We start from the raw sequence: 18,866 nt of genomic DNA on the forward strand, positions 1-18,866 counted from the left end.
TTGGTTCTGGGTTTGATCTTGTTCTGCTGAATGCAGCAGCTCTTTGTTTATGATCAGATTCAGCTGCACTTCCTGCTTGTTTCAGCAAATAAATGAAGCTTTAAGAAGCTTTATTTCTGGAATGTATTAATTATCATTGTCATTAAATTGAAGTTGGACAGATGACTTGATTATGACTTGAAAATTCAAAGTTAAGGACTTGGACTTGACTTGGACTTGGTTGTCTTTGACTTGGACTTGACTTGAGACTTGACTGGAAAGACTTGTGACTTGCAAAGCAGTGACTTGGTCTCACACCTCTTGTTATGTTGTTTTCCCAGTAAACTGCTAAAGTCATGGTTGGGTTGAGTAAGGCAGCAGCTCAGAAATTCAAAACATTTTCACTGTTGATTTAGATTTTTTTTATTTGGAGGGACCAAACACGTTGATCCTGTAAACATGATGTTTCACTCTGACTGCGTGTGAGAGGGTTAGGGGATGCCCGATGACACCTGGATCATAAAGACTGGTGTTGGTGAAAACAATGTCAGTGTGTTTATTTATGTGAAACTTTCCGTCTCCTCATGTTTACACGCCTCAGCTGAATTAACTCGGAATCGCGATTCAGTAGTAGGGCCAGTTTCTCTACTCGCCCTCCAGGGAGAAGCCGTCCATCCCTTTTAAATTCCACATTCATGTGTGCCACGGCAAAGTTTTGGTCACACTCAGAGACAATTCACAGCTTTTGTCACCTCCAGAGGGGGGTCAGTAAAATTAAAACACCCCGCGGTGCTTCGTCTGACCTCAATCTGTCAGTGCGACTTTGAAAAACAGAAAGCAGGGAGGCAGAAGGAAAGTAACACAAAGAGAAAGGGGAGATCCTTTCTGATCCTGGTGGACAGAAGAGATGTGAGGATGGGAAAGGCTGGAGGTGAGGTGGCAGATGAGGAGCGTTTTAAAGACCTGCAGAGATAGCGAACTACAGAAAGTGCTTTTAGTTGATGGCAGAGGAGTCTGTGATGGAGACAGATGATAAGAAATCCTTTGTGAGCATGAGTCAGATCTGAGAAAGGCAGAAGAAGGGCTGGAAGTAAAGTGGACAGGAATAGCCTCGTCCACAGGGAGCGTTTACCGTAGAGTTTTGCGGTACATGTCCTCCTCGGTGATCCCACAGTAGGTGAGTGTCTCGTTCCAGACGGGGTTCAGCGTGTTTCGAACTATCTTGGTTTTCAGTTTATTGGCCTGTAGATCAAAGAAAAGCAAAGAAAACACCTCTTTAAATCTGATGGTAGACACAAGACCTCCAGATCCAAGGTTATTTTCTAATTTCCCTCTGGGATCAATTAAGTATTTTTGAATTGAATTGCATTTAATTGAATTGTTATGTTGTACTGCTGATGTATTCATGCGCACTTACAATTTTATTAAAAAAACTCATGAAGTGATTGAAATGTGCACTCAAATATTCTTGGTGACTGGTTTTCTGAAGGTCTTTTCCCTTTATAGAATAAAAGAGGAGATTCAAATAAAAGCTTCTGCTGGTAGTAAAATCAGACCTTGCACGCTCCTGGAAGCAGGTGCAGCTTGACGTAAGGATCAGCCAAACCGTTGAAATCCATCGGCTTCAAACCCTTACAGAGAAGATACGAGAGAGAAAACATTAGAGGATGCTGGGGAGAGTCGGTGAAAGCTTTCAGTAGGTGAATGCACTCCAGAACACACACACACACACACACACACACACACACACACACACACACACACACACACACACACACACACACACACACACGTGGAGGATGACTAGATATATAGGACTAGATATGGCAGGTTTCCGATGAAGGTACTAACCCTATGCACCATCTGCATGTTTAGTGTTTTGATAATAAATTGTGACAGAGGTCTATAAGAGGTTCAGTATGCAGTTTATTAGCTATTGAAGGCACTCTTTCTAGCTTTTAGTACACCCTAGTGTCCGTTATTAGTTATCTGTGGTTAAACCATGAATGAAACTCATCTCCTCGCTGTGCGTTTGTCTTTTTAACACCTTAATCTAACAGCTGAAATGTCTCCCCAGCCTTCATTAGTGTCCACAGGAGTGATTCATCACTAAATGAAACAAATCAGCTGTATTCACAATCTAAAACATGCAGGAATTGTGCTGGAAGCAGACTGCTGCACCAGGTATGTCAGCTCAAGTTGTTCTAAGTCCAACAGGTGTCCAACAAGTGTGGTATTCTGGCCACAGAAAGCAGTAGGGGTCTGAGTGACATTTCATTAACCCCGTAAAGGATCATTTTAGCACATACTGGCTCTAGAAAATGATCAAAAATATTAAAAAGTTGCATTTTTACCTTTGAAGGTAAAAATGATGTTTGTGCATTATCCAGGTCTGGGTCCAGGTTGTGGGGGCAGCAGCCCTAACAGAAAGGCACAAACCATTTTCTACCCAGCAACCTGCACCAGCTCCACATTAAGATCCCAAGGCATTCCCTGACAAACACGGAGACATCATCCCTGCAACTTGTCCTGGATCAACCCAGGGGCTTCCTGCCAGTAGGACATGCCCAAAACCCCTCCTCTAGAAGGAGTCCAGGAGGCATCTTGGCTAACATGCCCGACCCACGTCAGCTGGATCTTCTCATCGTGGAGGAGCAGCAGCTCTACTCCAAATTCCTCCTGTATGCTCGAGCTCTTCGCTCTATCTCTGAGGCAGATGCCAGCCACCCTGATAAGGGAACTCATTTCAGATTTTAGTATTCATGATTTTGTTCTTTCGGTCATTACCCACAGCTGATGATCAGGGCTGAGGATTGTGATAAAGATCGACTTGTAAACGAGAGCTTTGCCTTCTGTCTTGGCTCCCTCTTCATCACAGCAGACTGGCTCCGCGTCTGCATCACTGCCCCATTTGCCTGTCGATCTCCCACTCCCTCCTTCCCTCACTCGTAAACAAGACCCCAAGATAATTAACCTCCTCCACTTGAGGTGGGACCTCTCCCTTGACGCGGAGTTGACAGTGCCCCCTTTTCCTAAGAAACATGGCCTCAGATTTGGAGATGTTGATCCTCATCTCAGCCGTTTCATTTACTTTTATCCAACAAGACAAACCCTGTGACGTGTCTCTAACGATGTTTTAGGGAGGACGTAGTACCTTTGCTCTGAGGACGGTGCAGTGTAAGGAGCTCGTGGCTTTTTCATACAGGAGGTCAAACTCCAGCGTCCCCAGGGAGGCTGAAAGGGAGGTAATGGAGACAAAATAAAACGTTTCAGTCACTTGGTTAATTGCTTTTGTGACGACGCCTTAATTACCTGCAAGCGAGATAAAGTGAGATATTAAATTTGCAGCCCAGCAGGGAATACTTGATGCATCTGATATATACTTAGGAAGCTTAGAGTAGCAGTTTAATATAAGAGGAGCAGATAATAGAACATTCATGCAAATACTGATGCAAGTCCCACTTCTGAACTAGTGCACTTTCTCTTAAATAAACAGTCGGTCTAATTCGTCGTTACTCTCAGGTGACTCACTGTTATCATCACTGTCACAGCTGTCAATCTCAATAGAGGTGTCCATGCTGCTCATGGCCGACAGTGACCCCCCTCCGCCTGCAGCTCCTGGTAACAGTGGAGACAAAAGACCACTGCTCGCTGCTTCTCCTCCTCCTCCAACCGCTCCACCACCTTGACCTGCGCTGCCCGGGCTGAGTGCACCCGGGGCTGTCAGCTGATTGGGCGAGAGAGGCTCAGAGAAGGAGGAAGTAGGCGAAAGGCGCGGGAAGTACGCAGAGATCTGACGAATGGGGCGAATGGGGCCGGGGCAGACGTCAATGGCCATGTGCTCCTGGATGGAGATGCCCAAACGGTTTCCTTTCCGCACAGTCATAGAGCTGGGGGAGACATTAGGCATCATTCAGAGCGTCTCATGGCAGAAAGCTGTTATAAAGTGTTTTTGCTTTCTTTGTGGAATTTCTTGAGATCGTTAGTTTCAGAGACGTTGTTTAGGATGACAAAACACAGCCGAGGAAACAGGACATTTGCATTTCAATTGAATAAATGTGAACAAACCCAACTGTGTAAAAGAGAATGAACGATAAAAAAGCTTTCCTCTGAGGCCCACTCAGTGAGTGGCTCTTTTATGTTTGACACTCCTGCAGGTAATTACTGAGGGACACTCCTGTGCTGAAGTGGTTCTTGTTTCACATGGATATTCAGAAAAATCCTGTTGGTTATAGAAAGTTGTGGGGAGTTGAGATGACCACAGGACTGATGGGTATTTTCCCTAAAAAATCTATATAAAAACACTGAAGGGTAGAATTTCTCACAGGTTTTTGTTTTCTAAAGACAGCAGGGCCTGAGGGGGCGTTGTGTCCTCAATGCAGACTACACGCTCCTCTGACTCTACCTCCTGTTCTCTCTGCGTACACCGACTCAGGCTGAGAACTTCTCATTTGTGCTGTGAATATTTGCACTTCCTCTATATTGTTTGGTCAAAAATACAAATCAGAAAATGTAGAGGCAGGAGGCTATTGTTGAGACGTGACTGGACTTTGAATCACATGGACTGAAGTGAAGGCACGCAGATGAAACAGCCAATAACTCAACTCTGCAGTGACGATACGGGAGTGTTCTGTAACAGACACATGATCGATCAAGCTCCAATAAACACAGGACATCTGCCTCTATGTGGATACCTCATAGCTAAATGTGAACAATCCAACAGTCATCAAAACACCCACTATACATTTGGACAACTTTTGTATTTTATCAATTTTAACAGATTCTATCCATTCCTCTATTTTCAGCCACTTTTCCGGGGTAGGGTCTCGGGGGCAACAGCTTAAGCGGAGAGGCCCAGACTTCCCTCTCCTCAGCCACTTGGGCCAGCTCCTCTGGGGGAATCCCAAGGTGTTCCCTGGACAGCCGAGAAACATAGTCTCTCCAGTGTGTTCTGGGTCTTCTTTTAGGTCTTCTCCTGGTTGGTCGTGCCTTGAAAACCTCACCAGGGAGGCGTCCAGGAGGCATCCTGACCAGATATCCGAGCCACCTCAACTGGCTTCTCTCGACGTGCAGGAGCATCAGGTCTACTCCGAGCTCCTCCCGGATGATCGAGCTTCTCACCCTATCTCTAAGGGAGAGTCCAGCCACCCTGTGGAGGAAACTCATTTTAGCTGCTTGTATCTGCAATCTCGTTTTTTTTTTTTTTTCGGTCACTAGCCAAAGCTCATGACTATAGGTGAGGGTAGAAACGTAGATCGACCGGTAAGTGGAGAGCTTTGCCTTCTGGCTCAGCTCTCTCTTCATCATGACAGATCGGTGCAATGCATGCATCACTGCAGATGCAGCACCAATCTGCCTGTTGATCTTACGCTCCATCTTTCCCTCACTTATGAACAAGACCCAAAGATACTTGAACTCCTCCACTTGGGGCAGGACCTCATCCCTGACCCAGAGAAGGCATTCACCATTTTCTGACTTAAGGCCGTGGTCTCAGATTTAGAGGAGTTGATTCTAATCCCAGCCGCTTCACACTCGGCTGCAAACCGCTCCAGTGAAAGCTGGAGATCACGTTCTGATGAAGCCAACAGGACCACAACATTTGCAAAAAGCAAAGACCCGATCCTTAGACCACCATAACAGATGCCCTCAACACCTTGGCTGTGCTTAGAAACCCTGTCCATAAAAGTTATGAACAGATTACACAGTGGAAAAAATTTGAAATTGGACTAAAAACTTGATTAAACATCACAAGACGCTTTTTAGGCAATAAATGGTTTAAACACTTTAAAATTATGAAATAGATTTGTTTTGTTCATTGTCTACAACAGTTTAACTACAAGGTTCATTGTCAAAAAATAATCCAGTTTGAGTCACCAATGTGAGAATATCTGGGCAGACAGCATCATCTCCTGCTCCCCATGATCAGCACCACGGACAGCGGCGCGCTGCGTTTGGTCTCCCATCCAACCTCCGTCCTGAAGGCAACCAACACAGCTGTTCCTAATCAACTGACAACTGCTGAGGCTTATAAATGCTGAGGCTACCTGATCTGTGCTGATTCCCCTGGTCATGTTGGAACACGGATAGTGAACCAGAGAGCCGTAGTGCTTTGCACATGTGTTTGATGCCATAGCCCTCAGTTAGCTTACTGGTACAGCCTTAGAGCCTCGTTAGTTAGTTCATATAGTGGATTTAACTTTAGTCGACTTCAGTTAGAAGCTTGCTGATTTTCTTCCTCCTGAGTTAATTTTAGTTGTAGTTCGGATTGTTTTATCATTGTCACCTTGTTTAAAACTTTTATCACTTAAGTTTGTTACTAGCACCCAGCTCCCCATGCAAATAAAAACCTACTGTTTACTTCTTGCACGCGTCTCCTTGTGTTACACCCTCCTTCACCTTTTTAAGACCAGATTGTAACAATAAAGTAATGAAGAGCTATTATTTAACTCGTTGTGGCTTTCTTCCTGAGCAGCTTGTACTTGGACAAACTGTTTCAAATGGATCCAACTACAAAGTTTACAACTGCCATGTTACAAGGTTATTTTAGCACAAATATTAAGCAATATCACTGATGATATTATATACAGTAAATAAATGTATAAATCATGTCATACTAAAGTTATAGTGATATTTATAGTGCATTTATTATTTCATTTATTTATTTTACTTATGTTTTATGAGGATGTAAACCGCTTGAGATGTAACATCTCATTTTCGAGCGGGTCCTCAAAGTCAACAACAAAGTAGCTAATAAGACAGCAGAGTCATTAAATAATCCCTAATTCATGATTAATAAAAAACTTTAAAAATCACTCAAAAATGCATTTAGATGAAATTGTGTAACATACTGAAGATTGTAGCGAGCTTATTACAACTAAAAGTAGCACTGATGAGTGAGATGAAGTCTAATTTGAAAATCTGAACTCAGAACTTATGTTTTATGACGCATTTTACAGAAATTGTTGTCTACAACCAAACACCTCAATGTTTCTGGAGGGGGCTGAGTGTTTGTTTCAAGATCATCATCAGATGTGAAGTCAGCCATCTGCTACAGGTGCTGCAGTGATGTTTTTATGAGGTTTTGATCCCTCAACAGTATTTTTTATTTTCTCTGAGAAAATCATCAAACAGACACAGCATAGTGAGGGTCTTCATCCTTCAGTTATCCTCAATCTAGGAAATGTGTTTTTCTGATTATTTAGTTTGTGCACTTCAGATGATCCAGATGCTTTTATTTGTTGACACATTTTGTTTCAAAGGTCAAAACCAGTAAACGGGTTTTTATCTCAGAGCCTACATTCATCAGGATGAAGTTAATGTGCCCTGACTCTGAAAGCGTTGCCTCTGACTGCTGACCTTCAGTGAAATTAAAAGCAGAGCAGGTCGTTCATCATATGTGGTCGAGTCTCATCACTGTGGTTAGAACGTACCACGGCTCATCCAGCTTTAGCTCGGCCGCCTCTGAAACGCGTCATGGCGGGCCAGCACCAGAACCAGCTTCCTCCCTTCGTCTGACTGAAAGGACTGTGACCGGCTTTTGGCTCGGGGACAAGAGACCATGAACATCCTTGCCTTTTGAAAAGCAGCAGAAGCTTTATGGCCCTTGTGAACAGCTCAGTCGATGATGTCAACATCAAATCTGCAACTTTTTGTCACAATTTAATCAGCAGTTGCAGTAATTGGCCTCATGAATCCCTTCACACCTTAACTGAATATTCAAATTTAGCAAAACAGATTTGAGAGCTGAAGAAAACAAGTGAATGAAGCTCCCTGTCATCACCAAGACCAAAAACCAGGAATGAGTTTGTAATTAATGATAATTATTAGGTAGAATGCATTAATCATCAAAGCACGCACATGCACGCACACACACACGAATGCTTGCTTGTTGAGGGCATGAGTGTTGACATAATGTGCACAGTCACTCGCCCCCCCCCCCCCCCCCCCCCCAGTTCTGACAGATGTGTCTGTGAGCTGGGGCAGCTCGAACACCAGCAGCAGCACTAGAACCACCGTGAAGCCCGTAGGCTCGGATCTCTCATGATTGAGCGCTCACCTGCTGCCAGCTGCAACATCTCTCATCGTTCCATCTATCATCCTCCTTTGTTCCAGAGGAATGCAGAAAAATAGAGACTTCACCTCTTCAGCTCATCTGTGTGTGGTGAAACACAACTTTAATCTACCTAAAGCATCCCAAATGTGACTTTAATTCCCGTGAGTTTAAATACATTCCAGCTCGTATCCCTGCAGCTATAAACACTCCTTCTGCTCTTTGACGGGTTTTACAGATTTAGGAGGAAGCTTTTAAAATATCCATCAGGAATATCTCTGTCCAACATGCAGCCTCCCCCTCCCTCCTCTTTTAGCTCCATCACTTTGAATTAGAGTCATATGACAGGCATGGTCGCTCTCCTCCTCAACCCCTACCTTTTCATCATCACCATCAGAAATTCACCTCTCTGCTTCTCCCTCTTATTTTGTCTCATTGGGTCTCCTTCCGCCTCTCTCAGATGTTTTTATTTCACCTGTAGCTGTGTGAGGACTTCTCCTACCCTCTCCTCTGCTGCTCTTGTGTTGTGCTCGTACCCCGAAGCGGACGCAGCTCACCTTTAAATAACAAGCTCCTGGATGACAGGCAGATGGTGTGGTACAGTGCTGCACAGTGAAGCCTCTCATTAGACGGTAATAGGCAGCATCGTTTATAACTAAGCACACAGTGACAGTCAGGGCATGTCAATTAGAGTCTGGATATTTTCAGGCAGGCAGGGATGAGTAAACGTCAGTGTGTGTGTGTGTGTGTGTGTGTGAGATGGCGAAGTGAAGGAGCAGGAAAAGAGAAACTAAGACAGACACGTGTTGCGCCCGTCTGCTGCAGCAGAAATAATGCTTGCGGAAGACAAGACACAAAAAGTAGATCTGAAATCACAAAAAAGTCTCATGATATGATCAAATTATGAAATAAATACACAAATTATTAATTAACGAACACAAACAGTCCAAGCCCCTTATATCTCATAATTAAAGAATGAAATGCTGTCTTACCTCAGTGGTAGAACAAGAATGAAACTCCTCATAAAAAAGGGAGGAAAAAGGGAGGAATTCCAGAGAAGGGAGATGCGGGCAACTAACAGGTGGTGAAGAGAGAAGAAGGGAGTAAAGGGAGATGGAGGGAGAAAGGCAGAATGAGCGCTCGGGGTATCATTAAAAAAACAATTGAGTGGTTAGTTCAAGTTGAGACGGAATGAAGAGCAGAGAGGAGCGCAGGAAACTGGAGGGAAAGGAGGAGGTGGGAGGGAGGGAGACGGGAGGAGGAGAGAAAGAGAGAGAAGGAGGGAGAGAGAGAGTCAGTGGGGACTTATTCCTTAACAGTTGTGAATGTGACTGATTTGCTTCGCTTCCTCCTGCAGCGTCCTTCTACCATCTCACACACACACACACACACACACACACACACACACACACACACACACACACACACACACACACACACACACACACACACACACACACACACACACACACACACACACACACACACACACACACACACACAAGAAGGTGTTTCACCGGCTTTCATGTATCCCTGAACAGGTGAATCCACCATCGACATGACTACAGGTTAAACCCTGAGGTGGCTGAGCAGCACACTGATGTACAATAAACTGATGAAATCCTAAAGGTCTCCTCAGAGGCAGAGATGTTGCTGCTGTCTGATTGCTCAACTATCGTCTGGCTGATTGTTGATTAATTGGTGTCTCAGACAGATGGAGTCATCTGTGAATTTGTGTGAAGAAACTAGTTAATTTAAACATGTTGCTGTTAGTCTGAGTTCAACCAGAGGTTTCATGGAGAAAAACCTAAACCCAAAGGGCTAAATGGTCAACTCCTAAAAATGATTTGTGGTCAATAATTACAGCTTCACCCAGCCATGCCCAGGACCTAAGGGACCAGAGTCAGGTAATTATATTTACAGCAGTGGGCGGTTCCTGACAAAAACAGTCTCCCATTTAAGTTTGACATATCTGAGAACTGGAAGCTTCCACAGTCGGAGGGATTGTGATGACAAATGCAGCTTTGTGTTTTTTCATATAGTTTCTTCCTATATTTTGTTAACTTTGAGATAAATTTAAGATAAACTTCCCAATATAGACAGTAAATTATGTCATTTCATACTGTTGTGTTACACTATCTGACCCCACAGCTTCGACGGTGTCACAAGATTTTTTTCCATCCAGTGTTGCTGTAAAAGATCTTGTGTTGATGATGGGAAAGAACAACCACTGCTCAAAGCCTTCTTCAGCACATCCCATTGCTCCTCTAATACTATACCATATTTAGAGAGAGAGGAGGGCTACTCAGAGTAGTTTCTGCTTGTTAAATAACAATAGACAGCTATAATGTATAAGCTTGACCCTCCAATACTGCAGTCAGAATTGACAAAGCTGATGAGAAGCAAAATGTCTCCAGAAAACCAAAGAAGTCTAGTTTCCTTCATTTGAACCATTTTGGAAAATAAAGCCCATCACTCCAATGGCTCATTTGGCTTGGGCTGGGTGGAGACAGCCCTCCCCTGCATGGCCAGGTTGTGTTTACATGGCCTTCTCAGGAAAGCAGACATGGCTCTGCTAAAGTGTTACGGATAAGTTCGTAGTGTCATTCCTAAGTAAGCGGGTGTGAGCAGTGTCGCTTTTAGACCCTGAAGTGAAGCACACAGCTTCCTACTCTCAGTGTAAATGCAATGTTCTAGTCTTCTTAGATCTCAGGGCTGCTTTTGGCATAGCTGATCAAAATGTTCTTGTAGAAAGGCTTGAACATGTTGTAGGGATCAAAGGAACAGTGCTAGGCTGGTTTAAATCCTACCTGTCTGATATAATTCTTTTGTAAACATACATGACACATCTTCATACACCAGGGTTATTTGTGGAGTACCACAGGGTCCAGTGCTTGGACCAATTCTTATATATATATATATATATATATATATATATATATATATATATATATATATATATATATATATATATATATGTATATGTGCTTTCAATTGGTAAAATCATTAGACCGCATGGGATAAACTTCCACTGTTATGCTGATGATACTCAGTTATATCTATCCATTAACCCTGATGAACCTAATCAGTAGGCAGATTACAGGCCTGTCTTGATATCTTGATAACATAAATAAATGGATGACTCTAAACTTTCTGCTTTTAAATCAAGACAAGACGGAAGTTCTCATCTTTGGACCTGAAATTCAGAAAAAGAAACTGCTAAGTCAATCACCTGACCTGAACCTCATTAAATTAGTGGCGTTTCTAATGCTGCATTATGATTTCTTAGTAAATAATGTATTTAGTAAGAGATCAACTTTATTGTCTTTATCCTATGCACATGTTTATGTACATCCTCTTCCTCCTTGAGTTAACAACCATCTTTGAATGGCACCAATTATTTTCTGAATGCTAATCTGGTTTTTATCACAGTAGATTAAATATAAAGCTAAGTTTTTCTTATAGCTGCCTGAACAAAAAAACTCAACAGCTCACGTAAACTGGAGCCTATACCTACCGAGATCCATTCAGTTATAGGGCTGTAGGAAAGGAATTCAACCCCTTAAAAGGTAAGGCACTTACACCAATTGTTGCTAATAAAATACATTTTTACTAATACCAAAGGAAGATGTAAAGTTTTTTAGTCTAACTGTAATTTCCTCTTGTTTAACACATGTTATACTCATTCCTACTGCATAGAGGCTTTAGAGCAAATGAAATATAAACAAGTTTTAAAAATACATGGTTGTGTCGCACCCTGTCTTGTCTCCCCATTCTGTTCAGTCATGTGTCTCCATGTTAATTGCTCCCACCTGCCTCTCGTTTTCCAATCACCCAAGCTCCCAGCCCTCATGTATTTAAACCCTCTCAGTTCTGTGTGTTTTGTCGGTTCATTGTTTCTATGTCCAGCGTGTTTTATATTAAAGCCTTTGTAAACTCTGTCTGTCTGTCTGTCTGTCTGTCTGTCTGTCTGTCTGTCTGTCTGTCTGCCTGCCTGCCTGCCTTTTCCACCCGCATTTGGATCCTTGCATCCGCTCACCTCCCCCACACGCCGTGACAGGTTGCTGCTTAAAATCTTAATTTAGCTCAGGCCATAAGGCATGTTAGACTCAGAATTTCTAAAAAGGCAAATGTTTATTTTATGACTTGTGCATATAAACATCTGTAACTAGGTTTCTGTTTTCTGCTCCTCTGCCAACTGTGAATACACCATCACCCTGCATCTACAACATATACAAAATGAAATGAGCTCCTCTTAAACACAATCTGCATGACTGAAAGGCATGAAAATAAAACAAAACACAGTGATGTCACAGCGGAACCTCTGGGAACGAGCCCTGATTATAACCAGTAAGGAGTTTTTCCTCAGGTCAAACTATGACGTTTTCTTAGGGTGCCGGGTATCTGAAGTTATGGTACTGGATTACATGAAACAACTAGGCTGCATGGTGGCGCAGTTGTTAGCACTGTTGCCTCGCAGCACGAAGGTTGCAGGTTCAAAACTCGGCTACGGCCTTTCTGCGTCGAGTTGCGTGTTCTCCCCATGCATGCGTGGGTTTCCTCCGGGTACTCCGGTTTCCCCCACAGATCACAACATGCGTATAGGTTATAAATTGTAAGTCGTTTTGGATAAAAGCGTCTGCCAAATAAATAAATAAACATAAAGATAAACTTTAAGCTGCATGTTTAAAACAACATCAAGAGTCAGAAGGGTAATGTTAAGGGCTGATTAGCAGCTTGTGATTAACTTAGAGTAGATTCTAGATGACAGACATCACCTCAGGGTCACTGAGTGTAGTAACGCAGCGAGTAGGGTGCAAGCCCAAGTCAAAGAACATTGTAATGGTGCAATGAGAGGCAAAGTAACTAACAAGTCCGTTTGCAGCACAATGCCATGACAAACACACAATTCATTATTCTATCAGGACAGAGCAAGGCTGGTCCTTGCTACTCCTTGTTGCTCCTGTTGTTTCTATTTATAATGACCTTGTCATGGTTCTCTGTTATCCTTCATCAGACTTATCTGGCTACCTGCGTGCCATTTTCAGATTTTTTTCGATGCAACATCCCAAACCAAAGCTGCACAATGTATAAAGAATTTATTGTAAGGGCAATATCAGAGTGTGCATTATCAATATTGCAAAGGACTGCTTGGACTGCAATAAATCCAAGGCTTTAGATTTCAAGTGCCATTCAGGATCTGAATATATTTGCCCTATCAAATGGATTCTCGCCATTTCTGTTTCTGCACGTGAGTACCTGCTCTTGTTTGTACTGTTAGCAAAATGCGTCACTGATAATCTCCCAGAACGTGATCATTGGATCTATAACTGGTTAACTTTGAGGTACGCGGAAATCCACTAAAGCTAATCAACATTAGCACAGCTAACTGTTTCTCCACTTAAATGATGAGCTAAAATGTTGCATGAGCTCTCGTCATCATCAGGACCACTTTTTACAAATGTACCACAGAAAGCATCCTGACCAGCTGCATCACTGTGTGGTACGGCAGCTGCCCTGCATCCTGTCAGACGCTTCTGCAGCAAATAGTGAGGGCACCCTTCAGGACACCACGTGACCCAAAAAGCAGCAAGCATAGCAATGACTCCACCTATCCCTCCAACTGCTTCTTCTATCCCCCGTCCTTCTGGAAGAATTACGAGGAGTCTCCAGGCCAGAACCAGCAGAACGTCCCTGTGACACTCCTGGATATTTAGTCTTTGTATTTCACATTCGCCGTACCCATATGTCTCTACGTTTGTCATTATTGCACCAACACTTAAGTCATTCGTCCTCTTTTACATTTATTTTTTTAACCTTATGTACGTTGATTTTATAATATTTAGCTGTTTGCACCGTGGACAAGAAGAATCACAATAACATTTCTGTGTAAGTCTTGCACTGGTTAGTCTTGACAAGGAAAAATTAATGATTTGTAAATGACAGTGTGACGTCATGGTATTTAAGCATGAAATCTAAGAATGAAAATCTTAAAATGAGATGAGAGGGAAAAGTTATCTCATTATGTATCATGTTAATTCCAGTCTGTACACACACACACACACACACACACACACACACACACACACACACACACACACACACACACACACACACACACACACACACACCGTCTCCTCAGCCAGAATTCCCCCATGTAATTAAGTTAATAGTTCTTGAGTCAGCAACAGAAAAAGGGAAACGTGCTATTTCCTCTTTTTGTCCATTGAAAGGATAAAATTGCTGTTCTCTCAATCTCTTCTCCTCTGACTTTCCCCCTTATTTTTGTGCCTCTTTCTTTTAGTTTCAAGTCCACTCTGAAACTTGTTGTCTACCTAAAAATGAGGAGCCAAGAAGCTGTCAGTCAGCATGGGTGGCCAAATAGACTTTCGAATTCTTCCTCTTCTTTGTTATCAGAAATTGCTGGATGCCTTTGTTCAGCTGTGTTTATCCTATCCTGCTGCTTTATCTCATGCCACCTCTAAATTTTCTTATCTCTGTCACACACACACACACACACGCGGGTGTGTGTGTGTTCTAGTACCATAAAATTGATTCTATTGACATGCATGAATGCATTAACACAGCAAAAATAATGCACTCAAGCCTCTGGGAGAAGAATGACTCCCACTCCTTCATGCACACCACATAGACAGATGACGCACACACACACACACACACACACACACACACACACACACACACACACACACACACACACACACACACACACACACACACACACACACACACACACACACGTTGCAATCCATAGCTCTGCCAATGCTGTCAAAAGACTCTTCAAACCTCATACCATTTTTGGGGGGCTTTTCTCCCACTTCCCTCCTCCTCTCCACTCTCTGCTGCCTCCTGTTTATCAGAACTGAAAACCTCCTCATTATAAATTCATAGTCCTTTCTTTTTCTTTCCACACCAATTATGTCAGGGCCGGGTACCGGAGCTTTATCGAAAACAGCTGAACATAACTATCCACAAAGCCTCTGACAAGAACAAATTAGATCAGTGAACCCTTGGGCCTTGCTACCCACTGATGACTAACATGAACACGCAGGTTTGGAAGCCACTAAAACGCTCTCATTAGCAAAATAATATTCTAACTTTCAAATGAAATATCTGGTTAGAGAACATGATCAGGCTGCATGTCTATGAGGTACAATGCATTTAGCTCTACTCCAGTTAGGAGGATCAAATAGACCATGGGGCCTAAATACCACATGCTTTAGGTTGTGCAAATGTATTCAAAGCAGCATAACGTTATTGCACTAACATTTCCTTGGGCATAGCCATGAAATGCAGCATAGCCCATGGGAAAGGTTAGCTGCTCTGGCCTACATATTTGCACCATTATTTACACCAGTGATTACCTTCTAATGCTGAAAGTTCAGCTAAGCTTCAAGCAAAACATTCATATAAATCCACGTCATGCCTCTTTTGCTTGTTTAAATATTACATAAATGTTTAATATTACTGATAATGATATTAAAATGTCCCAAAAGCGGGTTCTAATCGGCGTGATAATTAAAATCTTAAATCTAAAGTGGTGTTTACCAGATAGCAGAAAAGAATGTAGAAAATCAAATCATCACAGATAAAAACTAAACATGTTTTGATAAAACTTTTCTTTAAATCTTCTCTTCAAATGCAAAATCTCAGTAAATTGAGAGGAGACTAGGGCAAATTGGAAGTTAAAGAATATTTCAAAATAAAAGCTCTAATGCTGAGCTTGTTCACTTGGGTAATGGAATATCATGTAAATATCAATATATTATATAATTTTTTACAAGATCCACACTTAAAATGTCCTTGGAGGTTACTGGTTGGTATTTCTCCAGAGGTTTAGTTACTGTGGTTGCCTCTGAATACTTGATCCCTGATGTAGAAAGCATTACCACATATGGGAGTTTAAAGATCTTCTGTTACTCAGAAAGAAATTCCAACGCCTCAAGATCACAACAGTTTTTGTCTCAGCTATAGAATAAAAAAATCGACCTACTGTTTTTCTCCTGAAACTGCAAGTGCTGCTGGATCTTCTGTCTGCTTGGACAGTTTTTCTAAAGTGATGCACAAAATCAAATTATAATGTTGTGCAGATATTTGTGTCATGCTGTTACTACATTAGTCATCACAACCTGCAACACAAACCATGTTGGACTGGTCACAGGATGCATGTGTACCAGTGAGATGACACGTTGTGTGAATGGAGATAAGTGATTGAAATGGTGCTTTTAAGGATTGTGACTCAGGATGTGCTGAAGGTTTTAAAGGTGTAGAAGGAAAGTGGCAGTTCTAAAGGATCACAGCTGTATCGTATTGAGACGAAAAGGTCCTGAAGCATCTCACTGCAAACTAACTAGTGGTCAGATCTTTCAGAAACATTCGTAAAGATGAGCTTCAGAGTCAGTTTAACGAAGAGAAACTGACTGAAAATTTGCAGATCATCTATGAAAGCCATGGAAATAATTTAGCATTTGCTGCAAAGCTGTAAGAGAATATGCTCTTCTTGGCTTCCATTTCATTTGTTTTTGCAACTAGATGACTGGTAACATTTTTATAATGCACATAAACATGTGTATGTGTACCTTTTGGTTGTTAGGAGTCTGTTAAGAGCATGAAGCATATAAGTGTGACATTTTAGCCTCAGTTGTGTTGTTCTATGAGCTGAAGATCAAAATTAGTTTCACGTTATAGCTCTGCTGAGGGCTGTCCTAGAAACCTTTTCTAGTCTTTTCCCTTTTGGAGCTTTACAATAAGAGACAAAGACATTTCCAACTACAGGACAATAGCCATCAAATGGTCAGAAACACACAATATGTATGTTAAAGTGGTTAAATTTAAAGCCGAAAGAGTGTCCTGATGTCATAAACAAATGAGTGTCCTTGGTTGGCACACGGAGATGAGCCACCAGAAGTGTCATGGTGGGTGGAGAGCAAGCTAAAACAAGTGTCTGACCGACGTTGACGTGCAGCGATGAGTGTGCAGTTAATCTCAGCATCTTAATGTGTACGTCCACACATCATCAGACATCAAGTGTCCTTGTAATGAAGACTGGTCCTCCTGTAGTCATACAGAGAGGTGAAAAGACATAGCTCTCTAGCTTTTGCTTTTATTGTCACCCTTAAATGTTTCCAATTGGTAAACAAAATTAACTTAAATTTCAGACAAAGATAACCCCAATAAACACAAAAGGCAATTTTCAGAAGATGGTTTTATTTAATGGGAAAAGGCTATCCAAACTGAAAAGGTAATCACTCCACTTGTTAAATTATGAATTAACTGATTCACCGGTTCATTTGGACACCCGAGTTTCATTTAACCAGTAATAATGCATAAACCTGATTACTGTCAGACAAACCTCTAGAATAAAAAATAAGTCACCTAAAGGAGCAACAAGTATTCTACAGTAAAATAATCACAAAACAGTATGATGTCTCAATCATGTCTGAATGACGATTATATTGAAACAGGTTTCTTTATCAACCGGCTGGGGGGTTGTCAGTTTTCTCCTTAAAAAAAAAAAACTAAAGAGGGATGTAGTTACTGTTTATATCTGAGTTTGTGAGGTTGCTGAGGATGCACCGAGCTAACGCTGCAGCACTGGCATTTGTGATTCGACTCCAGCAGGCAAACAGCTCCAGAGTTGCTTTAAAAAACTGAAGCCAGTAGTGACCCAGAAGGTACCCCTAAGAGGCAAAGACATCTTTTTGTTCTATTCTAATATTGGGTGAAACAGACTAGAGGCTAACAATGAGCTAACAATGCTAATGGTGAATTAGAAGCAATGTAGACTCTAAAAATATATCAAGCTACTTTTTCTATTACCAACAACTGGATACAGTAAAATGTGTGAGTGAAGTAAATAATGAGTCAATCGTGCTGTTTTACTCCCTTTAATAAGTCGTTCAGAACAAGCTAGCAGCAAGATGGCAAACAACCACACTTCCTCTAATGCCAGAGAAATAATACTGTAATATGTGTAGTAAGTGCCCGCTACCGTAAAACATCCAAGAGCAACAACACCAGAATTGACAATGTATTCATCTACTTATCAATTTACTGTGTATGACTCGTCTTTGCTTAACATGTAGAGTCTTCTGATGCTGGTGCTGATCCGTAACTGGCAAACGCCATGAAACTAACCTTTTGCTTAGAACAATGCAGTAACCAAATCTGACCAATGGATGTCATTTTTACATCATTCTTACATGTTGCACCTTTAATTTTGCACCTTTGTAAATCTACGCTGGAGACAATAAAATGTGGAGTTCCTCAAGGCTAAGTGTTGGGGCCTAAACTTGTTAATTTATATAATGATTATATAATGACCTATATGGTCAATCTAAGATTTTACGTTTTGTTCTTTTTGCAGACGATACAAATTTTTTTGTTTCAGGGAAGGACTTAAAGATGTTGATGAAAAGTGTTGAACAAGAAATTGGTTCTACTTCAGAAATGGTTTAATAAAAATAAATTGTCATTAAATTTAAGTAAAACCAAATTTATGTTGTTTACAAGTTGAAAATATCTTGAAAATATCATCTGATTTTAAATGGAACAAGCATTGAGAGAGTGACAGAATTTAGGTTTTGGGGTTTAATCATTGATGATTATTTTAAATGAAAGTCACATATTGCATATGTCATAAATAAAATTTGTAAAAACATTATTGTTTTGAGTAAAGTACGGTCAATGTTAATTACAAAGCCATGAGAATTTTGTACTGCTCTTTTATTTTGCCATATTGGATGTATGGGGAAATTCTTATATTGCCAATTTAATGCCTTTGTTTATTTTACAAAAGAGGTCCATAAAAATAATT

At 41.5% G+C, this 18,866-nt stretch overlaps 1 protein-coding gene across 3 annotated transcripts in view; it reads right to left on the reverse strand.

Moving 5' to 3' along the window:
• The window catches only part of LOC107387956 (double C2-like domain-containing protein alpha), a 29,112-nt gene extending 19,802 nt beyond the window's left edge, over positions 1-9,310 (reverse strand). Inside the window, exons 1-5 of one of the 3 annotated variants that reach the window (XM_015963248.3) lie at positions 9,022-9,310; positions 3,511-3,869; positions 3,134-3,213; positions 1,536-1,610; positions 1,112-1,221 (exon numbers count right to left, since the gene is read on the reverse strand). In XM_015963248.3, the coding sequence (XP_015818734.3) occupies positions 1,112-1,221; positions 1,536-1,610; positions 3,134-3,213; positions 3,511-3,869; positions 9,022-9,053 (656 nt within the window). In that variant the 5' untranslated portion in view covers positions 9,054-9,310. Of the gene's footprint in view, positions 1-1,111; positions 1,222-1,535; positions 1,611-3,133; positions 3,214-3,510; positions 3,870-8,035; positions 8,964-9,021 lie in introns of those variants that run through there. The other 2 variants (XM_015963247.3, XM_070545595.1) reach the window with 2 other exon arrangements.
• Positions 9,311-18,866: the final 9,556 nt, after the last annotated feature.

This window comes from Nothobranchius furzeri, chromosome 16 (genome assembly GCF_043380555.1).
Source record: "Nothobranchius furzeri strain GRZ-AD chromosome 16, NfurGRZ-RIMD1, whole genome shotgun sequence".
NCBI lineage: Eukaryota > Metazoa > Chordata > Actinopteri > Cyprinodontiformes > Nothobranchiidae > Nothobranchius > Nothobranchius furzeri.